Consider the following 18,040-nt stretch of genomic DNA (forward strand, 5'->3'; position numbering starts at 1 on the left):
TATTTAAACTTTTGTTCTCCATTTAAAAGACTTAAAGTGCCCATATTATGAAAAATTTGGGGTGTTATGTTGTGTCTCTGGTGCTTCCACACACATACAAACTTTGAAAAAAATCCATCCATGCTGTTTAGAGTGAGATACAGTTTCTGAATGTGTCCTGCCTTCAGTCTCTGGGTGAGCTGTTCAAAATCAGCACGGCTTGTGATGTCATAAGCCGAAACGAGCAGGCTAACCGCAACCATTAGCTCGTAGCGTTAGCATGCTAATGCTAACGCTAGCATGCTAATGCTAGCATGCTACCTCGTTCTCAATAGCAAAGCACTGCTACAACACACACAAGTTCACCATAATCTACAAAAGAACTACTACATGTGCGCCCTCATTTAGAAGTCTCCCAGCTAATCCTGCCTTGTAACTGACCGAAGTTGTAGAAACAGCCTTTCTTTTACTGTCTATGGAGCTAGCTAGCTGACATGATCTACATCTGAGCTACTGCGCATGTGCGAGTGCAATCAAAGATAGTACAGAAGAAGAAGAAGAAAAGAGGTCTCACTCTGTAGCTAAAACAGAGACCAGCTGAAAAGAGGATATGTAGCAGTGAGAGAGAGCGGTGCAGTACAACACAAATATGGTGTTTTTTGAAAATTAAACCAGGTAAACCTATTTTGGTACAACCTTAAGATACAATTATGAACCTGAAAATGAGCATAATATGGCTGCTTTAAAGCAGAATAACATTAAAATATATACAAACATAACAGTTTTTAGCATGAATATATAACTTATTCTGAATTTAGTGTTAATTCACATGTAAACAAACTTAATATTTAAAGGCCAGGGACCAAATGAGAAGTGTGGATCTTTTTACTGGGATTAAAACTCATGTAAACACAATATTTATTTTGACTCACAGCCCACACACTAGGTTTAAACCAGCAAATGAAACAATCACAGTTTAACATGACAGTAGTTAGTCACAGGGTAAATCTACTCTGGATTACAAAAAGTATCAACACTTTTAGGCATGTCACATATCTGGCCACACCCAATCTGTGATGTCACAGAAAGTTGTTTGCCTTGACAGCTAATGCAAGACAAGGGTTGTGACATCATTGACTAGGGTGTGGCCAGATGTGCAACATGCATGCAAGTTTCAACCTGTGCAGATGCAGTTTTCTGCCCTGTGATTCAGTTTTGAATTATGTGCCAACTTGAGTCACAATGGAGTAAAAAGGTGACATTTTAGCCACCTAGAAGAGGTACATCTTACCAGCTGGCTACAAATATGTGGTTAGGATTACATTTGTGTTCAACGTTGTCTGGGTGTAAATCCAATTTAATATTTATTTGACAGCGTTCCAGCACAAAGTGAAAAAATAACAATATTAAAATACACACGAGAGCTTACACACGCACACACACACTCACACACACACACACACACACACACACACACACACACACACACACACACACACACACACGCTACAAAGTGACTAACAGTGAATTACATAAAGCACATCTCTTGATTTATGACATAAATGTAAAACAAGCCAGCTGGTTTATGTGCCAAAATGATTAGCTCAAGTTCCATTTCAATTTTCCCCAGATTCTGAGCTCAGCATACCGGCACAAAATGAGACTAGATGATTTCATTACATTCCCATCCTCACCACATTAGCTAGATTTGTAGATGAGAATAGGCTAGATACAAACTAGAATAGTGTTATGTAGAGCCTTACAGTACTTTTTTACCCTTTACTATCTATCCTGCTCTTTACCACTGAGATGCTCAACATTCAACCTTCACTCCAGCTTCTCCTGCCCCCAGCTTTCATCGGCCTGGGCCCAGTGAAACTCGTAGCCCTTGGACAGCACAAGGCTCTCCAGGTCCCTATCCTCAGCCCTCTCCTTCAGCCTTTGCTCCTCTAGTATAGAGACCAACATGTCTCGTTTCTCCACTGTCCTCATGATCTCTGACAGGATCTCCTGCTCTTCCTGCAGCTCAGAGGCACTCTTCTTTGTATCTGAAATGAGATTGAAGAGAGTGGAGGAAGGTAGCAGCAAGACATTTATGTACTATTATGTCTGACTCAGATTGTGTGTTTGTGTCTGTTCATCCCTTACCTTCTATTGCCATCCTGTGTCGAAGATCCTGCTGCAGTTGGCTCTGTGTGTCCTCCAGTTCAAGCTCCTGAGCGCTAAGAAAGAGAGCAGGAAATTTGATGTCCTCTACTGGTAAGAAATAGGAATTGCAACAATACTAACAATTGATGTTTTCCTTTACAAGTTAATAATTAGCCATGTGTCTTGTGATGCAGTTACTTACAAGATCATGAGTTCAGACTCATAGCGGGCCAATTTGTTCTTCTCCAGAACAAGTTTAAACCAGGACTGATAGAGCTGGGCCTCGTCATCTGTCTGAGATGATTCTGGGAGGGCAAAAGTGAGGAAGCATAGAGGGAGGAAGAAGAGAGGGAAATCGGTGGGGATGAACAAAGCAGGGATGGGAGGGAAGGATGAAGGCAGGTTGAAGAAGAAAAAGAAAAAGATTTCAGAATTTTATTTTTATTACATAAAGCCATTACAAAAAAACTGGAATGAAACCTCAATCCCAAACACACACAGGCCATCTGCTTTGTCGCAATTGTCACTGTCTAGTGAGAGTACACACATTAACAGTCAGTAGTATTACAAGGCAATGCTTTTTTTGGTCTGAAAAGTATGGCCACAGCAATAAAAAAAAGAATAAGGCTTCACAGTGAAATTCTATTGAGCTGTATTGTAGACTTAGATTAAACCAAGGTGTTATGGTTCAGAGTTCTGTCATTAAAAGTAGCTTTGGGATGTCTTATTCAGGCTCAAAGACCTTTTGTAAGGTACTGGTCTGTGTGTGGGAATATTGTTCAGCACCTGTTTCTCCTCTTATGATTTTTTCTATAGCCACTCCTCTCTCCTCCAGATCTCTCTGTTTCTCTGAAACCTCCTCCAGTTGTCTCTGGATAGCCTGGGCAATACACAAATAGAACATTATGTGACACACATAATCAACAGAAATGATTATTTGTCCATGTTTTGAGATATCTTTCTCTGAGATTTCTGCCTCCACCACAATAACATGTAAGTGAAAGGGTTTTGTAAGTGGAAGTTGGTGGTGCTCACAAAAACCTCTGCGGCAATATCTCTCCAGAAAGTGTCCCTACTCTGAAAAGAACACACTGTCAACTAGGGATGTCACGAGAACCGATACTACTGATAGCTTCCGGTTCTAAAATTACAAAACACCGACGATGCCCATTTTTTTGAAGCACCGTAGGCACCGTTTGCGACGATGCCAGTGTTAGCAGCATCGGTGCTGCGCCTCTTCCGGAACTGATGGGGGCAGTATACGCTTCAGAGTGTACCAGTCGATCGATTCAGAAGAAGGACGTCACGAAGAAGTAGCCGAAGTCACGTCCTTCTACTTCCGGTACATACGAGAGTCAACTCTACCCGACCTAAAAAACGTTCACTTCATTCACTCACGGTCCTCTCTTTCCGATTTAGCTACAGCCCCCCTCTCTTGGCTTCAAATAACTCACCGTTGTCGGCTATGGCTGCTGAACAGGCTACATTTTGTAAAGAGCCGTGGCTCGCTTGCCTACTCCTCCGGTAGCATTAGCAGTTAGCAGGGTTAGCATGGTGGCGTTAGCCACGGTTAGCCAGGACCAGTCGGGATCACTTTACTGGCAGTGTCTCAATTGTTTTTGAGAGTTACCAACTCGGGTACTCTAGCTATATAATTCAGTGTGAGTACACGAATGTTGAAATGACAAAATGCCCGTCCCTTGTAACCGTGATAAATTAGCCTGAAGCTAATGCTTAGCTACCTGTTCAGGAGGAAATAATTCTCGGCGTCCTTTTGGACTCTATATTTACCTGGGGTTTGTAACGTCTCTGGTCACGCAACTGTTAGAAACACTGTTGTTGTTTTTGCACAGTACCTTTTGAAAAGATGCCTGCAAGTCTGGAATGTGTCTGGGGACACTAGTTGTTGCACTATGACCATTCATTGCACTTATTATGTTATTATGCAGTATGCTCTATTGCACATGTTTTGTATGTCTTGTTATGACATTTTGATAGTTATCAAATATTTTAATAAAGAAGTTAATGTTTCAAGTTAAAGTCATGGAATCTTAAATCTTTTTTTTACCGTGGTATCGAAATCGGCATCGAGAATCGTGTTATTTTACTGGTATTGGCACCGACTACTGAATTTTTGGTATCGTGACACCATTACTGTCAACAGTTTTTGAAGCCACCGTATCTTTGGTAGAAACCAGTTACAATGGTACAAGTTTTAAATGCTGTGAACACCACACAATATTCCATTAACCTTCATTGTATTTGGGTCATGAAAAAAATCTAAGAGACAGATATCTCAAAACCTGTACATAACACAAAACATTTGGGAGTTTAAAGGGGACATATCATGAAAAACTCACATTTTTAGTACTTGTGCACATACATTTGGGTATCTGGAGCACTTACCAACCCACAGACTGAAATAAGACAACCCAGTCTTAATCTTTACATTAAAGCTATAGTGCGTAGTTTCTGTCGCCCCCATGAGGAATTCTAAGTAATGACAACAACACTGTCAGCGTGTTCACATGATATGAGCCTTCCGTGATCGTGCACGCGCCCATAGTCCTCCATCACGCAGTTGCTAGTAGCCAAGGAGAACACGGAGGATTAAAGGAGAATTCAGGTCGCTTTCAACACGTAGCTCTGTTGTTAAATGTTGTTGTAAATTTGGAGTGCTGTCATCTCTTTTCAGTGTTGTAGTTTGTAGACAGTCCCGAAGCACTCGTCTTGCCGTCTCAACACCGGAACTAAACAGAGCTGAATTAGAACAACTTTTATGCATTTCTTTCACATCTACTGCAGTCAGATTCACTGTGTTCACTCGGAAGGAATCACTTCACATGGGTAGGCACTTGTAATGACATTTCTAACATGTCCTTTGTCCCTCATGCCATCATACTCTATAACTCCTCACTCGGGGGGAGGAGGAAATAGGGTAAAGAGGACAGAACAGAACAGGAAGGAAGGGAAGGAGTGGTAGCCACTCACTCATTCACTGTGCAATTACTTAATAATCTACTCACATACATACCTGGACACTCTAACTGCTCTTAACTGCTAATTTATTCACTGTATAATAACACAATGCCATACACAGTCCTATATATATTTATCTTTATTTATCTGTAGTTAATTGTTTTTTTACTGTTTGTTTACTTTTTGTTTACTTCCTATATTTAGCTAAAAGTTTTATTGTTATTGTCATTCTTATACTGTATTTTCTATACTGTATTTTTTTATACCTCTTTATTTTCTATACAAGTGTTTTGTAAGCTGCGGAAAGCTGCTGCTGGAAATCTAATTTTCTTGCGGGAGTCATCCCGAAAGGATCAATAAAGAGAAGTCTAAAGTCTAAGTCTAAGTCTCTTAAGAGGCTAAAAGCACGTTTAAAACCCGGTTTCAGCCTCCTTGGGTGCTAACGCTAGCAGGAGGGTAACACGGTGTAGGCAACACCAATTGTTTTTGTTTTTCTCGCTACTGACAGCACTCCAAATTTACAAACAACACAGCTACGTGTTGAAATCGCCCGGAATTCTCCTTGATGGACAACATGATGGACTCTTCAGAAGAGGTAATTATCTTCACTCGAGCTTCTGCGCAGGAAAGTCACCGGACGACACAATCTTCTGAACATAGCCATACTGAGAAATACAGAGAGTGTCGTGTGGAGCTGATAGTCTTAATTAGATTTGGAGCAACTCATTTGGCAATGGCTTGAATTTAACGGACATTTGTTAATATCAAAAAGTTACGCGCTAAAGCTTTAATATTATAAACATTCACACTCATTAACGATGGCACAGCATCGGGAGCAATTCGGGGTTCAGTGTCTTGCCCAAGGGCACTTCGACATGGGACTGCCAGGGATCAAACCACCGACCTTCCAATTGGTAGACGACCGCTCTACCACCTGAGGTGGTGTGTCGTGTATTTTAACGTGTCTATTAAAATAACTGTGAACTTGTTTTTGGGTGTTGTCCATGTTTTCATTTTAAACTTCGAACCCTTTCACTGCGTGTTTTCACTTTATCAAAGTTAATTGGAATATTTTGTTTGCCTAAAAATGTCTTGTTCAGTGTTTGGTAGCACCTCGTCAACCAAAGATAGATGGTAGAAGATAGAAAATATTGTATACTGTATACTATATATATATATATATATATATATATATATATATATATATACAGTGAGGAAAATAAGTATTTGAACACCCTGCTATTTTGCAAGTTCTCCCACTTAGAAATCATGGAGGGGTCTGAAATTGTCATCGTAGGTGCATGTCCACTGTGAGAGACATAATCTAAAAGAAAAAATCCAGAAATCACAATGTATGATTTTTTAACTATTTATTTGTATGATACAGATGCAAATAAGTATTTGAATACCTGAGAAAATCAATGTTAATATTTGGTACAGTAGCCTTTGTTCGCAATTACAGAGGTCAAACGTTTCCTGTAGTTTTTCACCAGGTTTGCACACACTGCAGGAGGGATTTTGGCCCACTCCTCCACACAGATCTTCTCTAGATCAGTCAGGTTTCTGGGCTGTCGCTGAGAAACACGGAGTTTGAGCTCCCTCCAAAGATTCTCTATTGGGTTTAGGTCTGGAGACTGGCTAGGCCACGCCAGAACCTTGATATGCCTCTTAGAGAGCCACTCCTTGGTTATCCTGGCTGTGTGCTTCGGGTCATTGTCATGTTGGAAGACCCAGCCTCGACCCATCTTCAATGCTCTAACTGAGGGAAGGAGGTTGTTCCCCAAAATCTCGCAATACATGGCCCCGGTCATCCTCTCCTTAATACAGTGCAGTCGCCCTGTCCCATGTGCAGAAAAACACCCCCAAAGCATGATGCTACCACCCCCATGCTTCACAGTAGGGATGGTGTTCTTGGGATGGTACTCATCATTCTTCTTCCTCCAAACACGGTTAGTGGAATTATGATCATAATGATTATAATTATTTTGGTCTCATCTGACCACATGACTTTCTCCCATGACTCCTCTGGATCATCCAAATGGTCATTGGCAAACTTAAGACGGGCCTTGACATGTGCTGGTTTAAGCAGGGGAACCTTCCGTGCCATGCATGATTTCAAACCATGATGTCTTAGTGTATTACCAACAGTAACCTTGGAAACGGTGGTCCCAGCTCTTTTCAGGTCATTGACCAGCTCCTCCCGTGTAGTTCTGGGCTGATTTCTCACCTTTCTTAGGATCATTGAGACCCCACGAGGTGAGATCTTGCATGGAGCCCCAGTCCGAGGGAGATTGACAGTCATGTTTAGCTTCTTCCATTTTGTAATGATTGCTCCAACAGTGGACCTTTTTTCACCAAGCTGCTTGGCAATTTCCCCGTAGCCCTTTCCAGCCTTGTGGAGGTGTACAATTTTGTCTCTAGTGTCTTTGGACGGCTTTTTGGTCTTGGCCATGTTAGTAGTTGGATTCTTACTGATTGTATGGGGTGGATAGGTGTCTTTATGCAGCTAACGACCTCAAACAGGTGCATCTAATTTAGGATAATAAATGGAGTGGAGGTGGACATTTTAAAGGCAGACTAACAGGTCTTTGAGGGTCAGAATTCTAGCTGATAGACAGGTGTTCAAATACTTATTTGCAGCTGTATCATACAAATAAATAGTTTAAAAAATCATACATTGTGATTTCTGGATTTTTTTTTTTAGATTATGTCTCTCACAGTGGACATGCACCTACGATGACAATTTCAGACCCCTCCATGATTTCTAAGTGGGAGAACTTGCAAAATAGCAGGGTGTTCAAATACTTATTTTCCTCACTGTATATATATATATATAGTATACAGTATACAATATTTTCTGTGCTTGATGAGAAAGATTGCTACTGGCAGGTGAAGCTGGACAAAGCATCATCGCTGCTTTGCACTTTCAACACCCCATGGGGGAGATACAGATTCAAGCGCCTACCTTTTGGAATCAAATCTGCAAGCGAGGTCTTCCAGCAACGCAACTGTGAAAGCTTCAGAGACATTGAAGGAGTTCATATCACTGCCGATGATATGATTACTGCGGCTTCTACAGAGACGGAACACGACGAGATACTACAGAAAGTGTTGGCCAGAGCAAAAGAAGCAAATGAAAATCAATAAAGACAAAATGCAGTTTAAAGAGGACAGTGTTAAATACATGGGACATGTTGTCACTGCAGAAGGGGTGAAGGCAGACAAAGCAGAAATTAAAGCCATCACAGAGATGCCGCCACCTACCGATAAAGTAAGACTACAGCGAATGTTGGGCATGATAAAATACCTTGCACAATACATTCCAGGTGAGGCCACCCTCACAGCACCTTTGAGACAGCTGCTGCGTAAACCCTGGTATGGCTGTGGCAACCCGAACACGATGAAGCCATCAAGAAGCTCAAAGTGGCCCTCACAAATGCACCAGTGCTCAAGTTCTTTGATCCAAAGAAACAGCTTGTCATACAGGCCGATGCATCTAAGGACGGTCTAGGAGCATGTCTGCTACAAGAGGGACACCCAATAGCCTATGCATCGAGAGTGCTGACTGAGCCTGAGAGGAATTATGCACAAATAGAGAAGGAGCTATTGGCCATTGTGTTCGCTGTCAGAAAGTTTCATCAATACGCTTACGGCGTGAGAGTTAATGTTCAATCAGACCATAAACCACTGGAGAACATTAAAGCCCCTGGGCACAGCTCCATCCAGGCTACAGAGGATGTTACTCCAACTGCAGAGATATGACCTAAATGTCTTCTACAAGCCAGGTAACGAGCTGCTGATTGCAGACACACTGTCCCGAGCTGCCATACAAGAACAAGACACAATAGACATGACATGGCTGAAGAGAAAGTGATCAACACTTTGGAGCCCACGGAGGCTCTCAGCACAGCATCTCTAGAAAAGCTCAAAGGTGAAACACAGAAAGATGAAACCCTACAGCTCCTGCAAAGCAGGCACAGACATGGCTGGCCACATCACAAGAAACACGTGGACATTTGTATGGCACAACACTGGCCTATCAGACACACTGTGTCAATGAGAGATGGCATATTGTTTGCTGGTGACAGAACAATCATTCCAAGAGTGCTTAAACAAGAAATGCTGCATAATCTACATGTGGCGGAATGCAAAGCACAAAGGCACTAGCCAGAAAACACTTACTGGCCAGGAATGACGAGACATCGAACAAATGATTGAAGCCTGCAGCGCATGTCGACAGTTCCAGTCAAGAAACCAGAGAGAGCCGTTGATCTCACATGACATACCTGAGCTCCCATGGCTCAAGTTGGGAGCAGACATCTTTGAAATTCAAGGTCAGTCATATCTCTTGACAGTGGACTATTTCTCAAAGTACCCAGTGGTACTGAACATTAGGGACAAGTCATCACACACCATCATCAGGAAAATGAAATCAGTGTTTTCCAAACTAGGAATTCTAAAAGATTGTGTGTGACCACGTCCCATTTGCAAGTCATGAAATGCATAACTTTGCAACAGCATAGGGCATACAACTCACTCACTCTAGCCCAGGCTATGCACAGTCTAATGGCTTAGCAGAGAGAACTGTAAAAACTGTGAAGCAGGTGATTAAGAAGGCACAACAAACAGGAACAGATCCTCTTCTTGCACTTCTCACCCTGAGGAACACACCTGTCACAGGTATGGAATATTCTCCTGCTCAGATGCTCATGGGCAGGGTACTGAGGAGCACTCTACCAAGCTCCAGCTCCAGCCCGCAGTGGCCCAGAATGCACACTCTGTTCTCCAAGACCTACAGAAAAGACAGTGGCAGTACTACAACAGAGGTACAAAGCAGCTTCCTGAACTGAGCCCTGGCGCCACTGTGCACATGGAGACTGCACAGGGCTGGCGTCCAGCTGTGGTGACAGCGTAGAGAAGCGAACCTCGTTCCTACAACACTGTATCCTCATCTGGGCAGCACTACAGGCGCCATCTGAGGAAAACGCCAGTCTGCACTCAGGCAACCTCTGATACAGACTTCGTGGATGAGGACTTGCCAGACTCATCAGGTACAAGTGCAGTAGAGAGTATAGACTCTCAGCCTTCATCCACACTGAATCCAACTCACACCAGGAGCAGACGAGTCATCAGACCACCTGAGAGGTTTAAAGACTTTCAGATGGGTCAACACTGAGAGTTGGAGTAAGAGATGTCAAGCTTTGGGACCACAACTTGTAAGACTAAAAAAAAAAATTTTAATGACATGACAAAAAAAGTGGCTTTAAAATGTGAAATGTTTGGTTATCCGTTCTAATATAATATGATAACTGTTTGGTAACAGATCTTCTTGAATAGGTGAAATGTGTGAAGTCTGAAATATTGTTCTCTTATAATGTGCTATCTTTGGCAGAAAGGTTGTCTATTCAACATGCCTTTTACAGAAGTTGACACAAGATAGATGTTGTTCAGTGTCTTGTAGGTATTAACAAATTAGAAGAACAATACCAAACTTCGTATTAATGTGAGTTCATTAGTACATCACATGATGTTCAATACAGATTTGTGAGCAATTCAAGTGTTGAAGGTTAATATCCATGTTAAGAAAGGGGGATGTAGTATATAGTGACGCACACTGATACACTCAAGGTTAATGAGACGTGCGCAGGGGTACAGTGTCAGCGTAGTATGTGATGCGATGTGAGATGTACGCACATTACTTGTATGGCTTGTGTTCCACTTGGCTATAAGTGTAAAATAAACATGGACTGAGAAATCGGCATCTGTTCACTACTATGGTCATGACAACAAATTCTTACAGGTATGCACCCCCACTAACCTGGAAAACGGTTTTAAAACAGTGTTAATACAACGTGTCGGAGGAATACAGTGTCTCCTGCAGCGGGGAGTCAAAGGCAGAGGGACTGCAGCGTTCACTAACGTTAGCTTCTTGTCTCATCTGGGGTCTGATAAACAGTAAATTCATCAAATTCAGTGTCCACGATGCTATTTTCCAATAAACTGTAGCTGTCATATTTCAGAGAGCGTGAGTGCGGATTTCATTGTCGCTGTTTGTCACTTTGCCTAATATTGAGTGACAAGTAGTACTCGCCCTGTTGTTTATTTGGTTGCCATGACTTCGCGAGTGATGACGTCCTGTCACTGTTCCAGTTGCTCACCCTAAAGGGGAGAGAGAGCGGATGACAGTTCGCTTGAGTTCAGTAGAGCAGACAGCTCTGCAGAGTCGTGTAATTATGACTTTATTACTTTTCATAAACAGCTGAAGGAGTGATGGTGCGCGGTGTACATAGCGGAAACCCTGTTGTGCGTCTGTCCTATTTCTGATACCGTGGCGGCAGAAATTTTTACTCTGGACGGCATAACATAGAGGAAACACTGATATATATATATATATATATATATATATATATATATAAACTTAGCACAAAAAGTAAGGAAATTTGTGTTTGGTAGATTATTTCTCTGTGGTAACAATGTTTTTTGGCAATAAATCTTATACCGTTGGAAAGCCTGTTTAGTTCCCTTTCAAATGGTGCCCTATTTGTAAGGAACATGCATTTGTGGGATGAGCAGCAGCGCTGACTATATGGGTTGCGCCCATGAAAAATTTGCCAAATCTTCTCAGCCAATGCCAAACAGCTTATTCTGCCATTGACTCATTTGGTGTTTGGTGGATTGGATGACTGAAGTTTGAAAATACATATTGGCAATTGAACAATTTATTCATTTCACAAACAGGAGCCTCAGTAGCGTGTGGAAGAACCATACACAGCCACAACAGCCTGGCACCTCCTCCTCATGCTGGTCACCAGCCTGGTCACACACTGCTGTGGGATGGCATCCCATTCTTCAACCAGCATTTGTTGCAAGTCAGCCAACGTGGTTGTGTTTAGGGCTGAACGATTAATTGCATTTGCGATAATATCGCGATATATTAAAACGCGATTTCCTAATCACAAAGGCTGCGATTTCGTCACATAACTCGCGAGAGCATATCAGTCTGCACTCCGCAGAGAAAGCATCAACTAGCACGCTAACGTTACACCGTACCTTGAGCTGATTTCTGTCATTCAAACAACTCTGAGTTGTAGTTTAAAACTTTTACAGACATTTTAATAAAATGAAGGGTTTTATTCGGGCTTGAGTCTATACATGCAGTTAATGGATACAGGCACGCAGAACTCAAGGCTCGGTTGGCAACGATTAGCTCTGATTAGCAGTTAGCTCTGGTTAGCGGTTAGCTCCGGTTAGCAGTTAGCTCCGTTATAAAGATATGGAGTGGAGGAGCTGCCACTGAGAGGGGTAACAATCAGACTGATAAATGACGTTCGGGGAGCTTTCACAGCAGCGTGGCCGCGGGGTTTCAACAGTTTTATTAGTACAGTTAATCCCATGGCAAGAACACCAGCAACTAGCTAACGCAACGATAGCCTCTCTGAGCAAGTGCACACGGCAGCACGCAACTTCACGAGGGGGAGGGGCTGGAGGCAGCTCCTCTCTGTGCACTGTAAAAAAAATACACTGTTTGTGTGTGTGTGTGTATATAGATATATACTATATTTTTACTTATTTAACTGTCTAGTGTGTAATTGTGTGTTCATACTATAAATTATTATATTATTATTCTTTGTTGAATAATACAGAAGACAAAGAGCTTAAAAAAATAATGGAATCGCAATCGCAATATTTGGGAAAAAAAATCGCAATTAGATTATTTTCAAAAATCGTTCAGCCCTAGTTGTGTTGGTCACTCTGGCACGAACAGCACGCCCAAGCTGATCCCACAAGTGTTCAATGGGGTTGAGGTCAGGACTGCTGGTTGAAGAATGGGATGCCACCCCACAGCAGTGTGTGACCTGGATTTTTAAGAATTGTGACCAAATGACAGAGGTATTTATACTTTAGACCAGTTATTCAATGAGAAAGGTATGTTGAGTTTTGAAGACCTGAGAGCTAGTTTTGAGGTCCCCAGGACATCATTTTACTTTTATCTTTGCTTAAGATCAGCCCTCAAATGTTATGGAGTGCCATGGGGAAACAGTCTTGAGGCGCACCCAGTCATTAAATGATTTGTTGATTTTCCTGTGAGAGGATTAGTGTCCAAGATTTATGCTAAACTGATGCAAGTATCCATAGGAGAACTCCCAATAGTAAAGAAATGGGAGCGAGAGCTGAGCCCTGAGGGGAACACAATTAATTGGGAGACAGTTTGGGACATTTTCCACTGCTCCAAGAACCCAAATCACCAGTATATCCACTTCAACATATGTCATAGGACATATTGGACTCCTCAGAAGAGATACGTCTCTAAAGCCATTCCCACTCCCTATTGTACGTTCTGTCAACCTGAACTTCCCTGCATATGGTCTGGGAGTGTGAACAGGTGCATGAGTTCTGGAATAAAACATCAATAATATCCGATGTGATAGGATGTCGAATTCCTACTGACCCGATTGTTTTGTTACTTAATGACGACTCTAAATTACACCTGCTTGGGAGACAGAGGAAAATTTGGCTAGCCGGCTCAACTGCAACCAAGAAAATGATCGCTCAATGCTGGCTCCCCCCTCATTCGCTTTGTATAAAACAGTGGTTAGCGTACTTTCTAGAAATAGCAAGGATTCAAGCTATTCTATTTTGAAGACTTGTGCTGACTGCACAAGTCTAATTTAAGGCTCTCACAAATAAATAGTATGGGTATATTATACATTTCCTGAATCATCAGAGTGCCTTGAGTATTGAAGTTGTTGAGTTTTGTGTCCCTGGTGTTCTTTCACGCCACAGGGATAAAAGAAAGCATACAGTTTAGGCGGAAATTGTGAGAAAATGTGTGTTATTTCTGGTTTAAAGAAGTCATTTGACCTCTGAAAATTGAATTGTACTGAATCTGTCTGTGTTTGTCAGACAGATTCAGTAATGGGCTTAAATGAAAGCCTAAAAGGTCCCCTTTCCAATGATACCAAGCACCATATTATAGAATATGGACAATATCCCTACCATGAGCCTAAACCAGATATACACCAGATTTCAAAAACGGAATTTATCTCAGGGGGTTAGTAACTTCATGAGCTGAAAAAAAGTGATTTCGCTACCATCACTGCAGTACTAGTACTAGGGGTGTATACCTTGCCAAAAATCACTATGAGACTCCCCCCCCCCAGATGATACCGATGGCCCAAATTTGGGGCCCTGGCTCATGGACTATTAGGACTAACGTCATAACGTAGCTAACATAAGGGCGAATATTTGTGAGTTGCGAAATACTCAAAGAAACACTTCAGCAGCTGTATTTGCGCAGGTAAGGTGTAAGTAAGAAAAACTGTCTGAACACACCTTAAGAGATGCAGTGAACCAGTTCATTAAAATGAATGAATCTAAATAGTACCTGAGCTCTGTGAAGCCTCTTCAGCAGTTCTCTTTTAGCCTGCTGGGCCACCGTCTTCTCCTGCTTTCTCCTCTGTCTCGCTGGACACAGCTGGGACAGGAAGTACAGAACATGCAAATACAGTATCTGTGACAATTCCCTGCATTGTGCTGTATTATAGTACATAGAAATGGTCTGTACAAACCTTCTGATTGGATGTCAGGTTTTCATCTTCATCGTCACTAGAGGAAGGCTCTTCAAGATTCTGTTGTCTGGAGGCTAGATTAAAACAAAAGAAATTAAAAAAGTTAGAATAGCCAAGTAATTTTAAGTTTGTACAAACAAAGTGCTTCCATGTATAACTTGTAAAACCTATAATATTTCATGGTGTGAATCTATCCATGACAATTGGACACATTGCTTTGGCTGAATTCATAACATATATCATTGACATAATCAGCATGTTACAAGGGGTCGCATAGTGCTTCACTTTTAAGCTGCTCAAATGAACATAACTGAGCATCAAGCAGTTAAAAAAGAAGATATTTCCCTCAGGAGTTCAATTTTCACTCACCAGGTCACCCAAAAACATGCCTCCAAACAAATGCTTTTGTTGTTATGTTATAATTTCGGGTGTTTTAATACAATACAAATTATGGAAAACATGTTACAGTCAACACTTGATAAGTGTTGACTGTAACATGTTTTCCATAATAACATTATAAGGTGTTTATATGTCAATGTTGTGTTTACAATTTGTTGCACTGCTCCCAAGGAGCCCAAATATATATTCATGCAGGTTTAAAGGGATGATAGAATGATTATATAGGGTATTTCACACTGTTCCTTAAGGTCTCCTAATAGGGTATGTAACATTGGTTGGGCTGAAAATGGCCCGGGTGCTGTTCTATGCGCCCTAATGCAACCCTTTGAAATAGCCCTAGAATGAAACAAGAGGTTTTCTCCCTTTTATGGTATGCTCATGAATATTTAGATGAGCTGCGCGCTGATTGGTTGGTTTACAACGAGCAAAGCTGCACAGTGCTGCTGCACATGAGGAGAGAGGGGAAGGGCTGCTCCTCTGCTCCTCAGTCACAGAACAGAAGAGAGAGGTGACTGTTTGGCGGCCACAGGAGAGAAATACCTCGCGTGCTCGACAATACTGGCGTCTTTTCTACAGAAAGTTGCTGTGTTTTCTACAGAAAGTCGCCAGATTTGTCGCTAGTTGCTTTTGTGAAAAAAAGTCACTAAGGGGGTCTGGAAAGTCACAAACTCTAGCGACAAAGCTAAGTTGGCAACACTGTCACAGTGCGCAGGTAGGTAGAAAGGGGAGAAGAGACAGGGTGCGGGGGCCGGTCTAGGTAGGAGAGACAGTGGGACGCGACGGGAGAAAGACGCCGCTGAGCTGGCCTGGCCCTGGGCAGCCTTCTAGCTACTTTTAGCGACTTTTGGAGCTTGTGCTAGCTACTTTCATTGGAAAAGAGTTGGCAACACTGGAAGCTGCTCCGACACATTTAAACTCATCAACTAATGTTACTGTACAAAGCACCAGAGACACAGTTTAGTTACAGTTTAGTCATCCTCCAGTGTGTCACGCACATTCACACACACCAATGTAAAGTTTCAACACTTTCATTACAACTAGTGTTGTTGTAACGTTACCCTTGGGACATAAACAAGCTCCACTTCCAGACAAGGAATCACAACTCACGCTATAGCTAGTTCAGTGTCTCAGCACGGGGACATTTAGCGGAGAGTGAAGCCCACAGGCACACAGACAGAGTTGTAACTACTATGTTCTTATCATGTCTCGTCCTGGTGGCTCCACAGCCCCATGTTCCCCGAGGATACATGTTGGGAACAAAAAAAAAGTCAACGCACCATGAACCGCCGCCGGGAGGCAGCTCCCCAGTAGCAGCGACAGCAGCTCCAGCAGCACAACGCCCATTGCAAGTCCTCTGCGACGCTGCGTTAGATCCACAACTCCCCCTCCATTGTCCGATATCTACTCCTTAATTAAGTTCTAAACACTTTTCTCTGTGTGTACATGTACACGCATGGGCCAGTATTCCATTGTGCAGCCTGGAACACTGCATTTACGACCGTGGTTCATTTTCAATATCCTTGAAAAACTTCACCCGTTTTCAGCGGCAGTTTCAAATTGTGAGATTTGCATAGGAAAGAGGTGTCAATGGGACTTTGAGGTTCTCTGTATGTCCATTTTACCCAACAAACTGTCATTATTCAACTATGACAAGGTAAACTCGGTTTTGCATTCTTTCACCCCTTTGAAGGACGATGGATGGGTGTGGCTAGGTGGAGCAAACATGAATAATTGGAAGGGGTTTTGTAATTTAAAACAAATTTCCTGCATTTCCACACCACCTAACCTCTTGTCAAGGAACAGCCACCTATATTAATCTAGATTAGATCCCAAATAATAAAATCAACAGGACTAATGCAAAAATATTAATAGCCACGTTACATTTCAAAGAGCCAACTCTTTGATTTGGCTCCTTTGCGAATACTGCAAGTTTATTTTTATAAAGACAAAAAGTGGGGTAGAGAAATTACCACTGCTTCAAATAATTGAATAATGGGGATGCATTTGCACCACTTGCTCTATTGCTCAGGCTTCTATGGGATCATGTGCCAAAACTTTTGGGAATCACTGCACTAACCTTTGGTTCTGAGGTTGATGAGTATCTTTTGCACCTCCTGGTCCTGCCCCTCACTCTCTGACTCCTCCCTTTTCCTGAGGCTCAGGGATGAGAACAAATTCACCCTCTTGCCTGGCAACGAGGCCATGTTGTCAGTGAACACCCCTCCAGAGTGACTAGAGCCCTTTAAGGAAACCTGCTGTAACAGAGAGGGAAGGTCTCGCCCGGCCCCCCATGGATTGGCCCCTGCAGATGCCCCCTGAGCTTCACGCTTGCTGGCTTTCTTCTCATCTCTGGATGACTCTGGACCCATGGTGCTTAAGAGGGAGCTAGAGCTCAACGCTCCTTCTGACAAGGGCCTCTGTTTGCAGGGACCGTCACGTTTGGTCCTCCTGGTAAAGCAAAAGACAAATCATAATGTACATTCGATTTGAATTAAATCCAGAAATGAATTGCAAGAGAGGCAGTTTAGACTGGTAAGACGTTTGGAGTCTTACAGAAAAATCTTTCCTACAGGAGCTTTAATGTGGTGCTTAAAATAAACTATGAACAGTATTTTATACAAACATTGTGACTGCAGTGTTGGACCTGCTGGAGGGATTGGTCACACTAAATGTCCTTCTGAAGGCGTTTGCTATAAGCTGAAAGGCTGAGGGGGACGAGGCAGAGGTTTGGCTCTGAGATGGTTCCACGTTCTGGCCCCAGTCTGTCTGAAGCTTATCTGCTTCTGTCTCTGCTTGTACCTGATAAAACATCAGAGAACAGGAAAAATGTGGTTTACATAATGTGGAATTAACTCCTCTTATCTCGCTCACATCACTGTCTTTGGACCACTGTGTTATACTAGAAGGAGTAGTGAGAGATAAAGAGCAGAAAAAAAAATATGCAGGCCTATTCTTCTTTATAACCA

The 18,040-nt window shown here is 42.3% G+C and overlaps 1 protein-coding gene and 1 long non-coding RNA gene across 4 annotated transcripts in view; one reads left to right on the forward strand and one right to left on the reverse strand.

The window, feature by feature from the left end:
* Nucleotides 1–846: 846 nt before the first annotated feature.
* Nucleotides 847–18,040, reverse strand: part of mical2b (microtubule associated monooxygenase, calponin and LIM domain containing 2b) — a 117,556-nt gene continuing 100,362 nt past the window's right edge. For all 3 annotated transcript variants that reach the window (XM_036002758.1, XM_031297876.2, XM_036002760.1), the window contains 8 exons: nt 17,698–17,873; nt 17,152–17,522; nt 14,676–14,749; nt 14,492–14,581; nt 2,914–3,007; nt 2,330–2,432; nt 2,128–2,201; nt 847–2,027 (listed from right to left, as the gene is read on the reverse strand). In XM_036002758.1, coding sequence (XP_035858651.1) covers nt 1,807–2,027; nt 2,128–2,201; nt 2,330–2,432; nt 2,914–3,007; nt 14,492–14,581; nt 14,676–14,749; nt 17,152–17,522; nt 17,698–17,873 — 1,203 coding nt within the window. In that variant the 3' untranslated portion in view covers nt 847–1,806. The remainder of the gene's footprint in view (nt 2,028–2,127; nt 2,202–2,329; nt 2,433–2,913; nt 3,008–14,491; nt 14,582–14,675; nt 14,750–17,151; nt 17,523–17,697; nt 17,874–18,040) is intronic.
* LOC118495389 lies at nt 10,815–17,990 on the forward strand. Its single transcript, XR_004897774.1, has 3 exons — nt 10,815–10,906; nt 13,930–13,934; nt 17,978–17,990. It is a non-coding gene; the product is annotated as an uncharacterized LOC118495389 (long non-coding RNA).

The sequence above is a fragment of the Sander lucioperca genome, chromosome 7, assembly GCF_008315115.2.
Source record: "Sander lucioperca isolate FBNREF2018 chromosome 7, SLUC_FBN_1.2, whole genome shotgun sequence".
Classification (NCBI taxonomy): Eukaryota; Metazoa; Chordata; class Actinopteri; order Perciformes; family Percidae; genus Sander; species Sander lucioperca.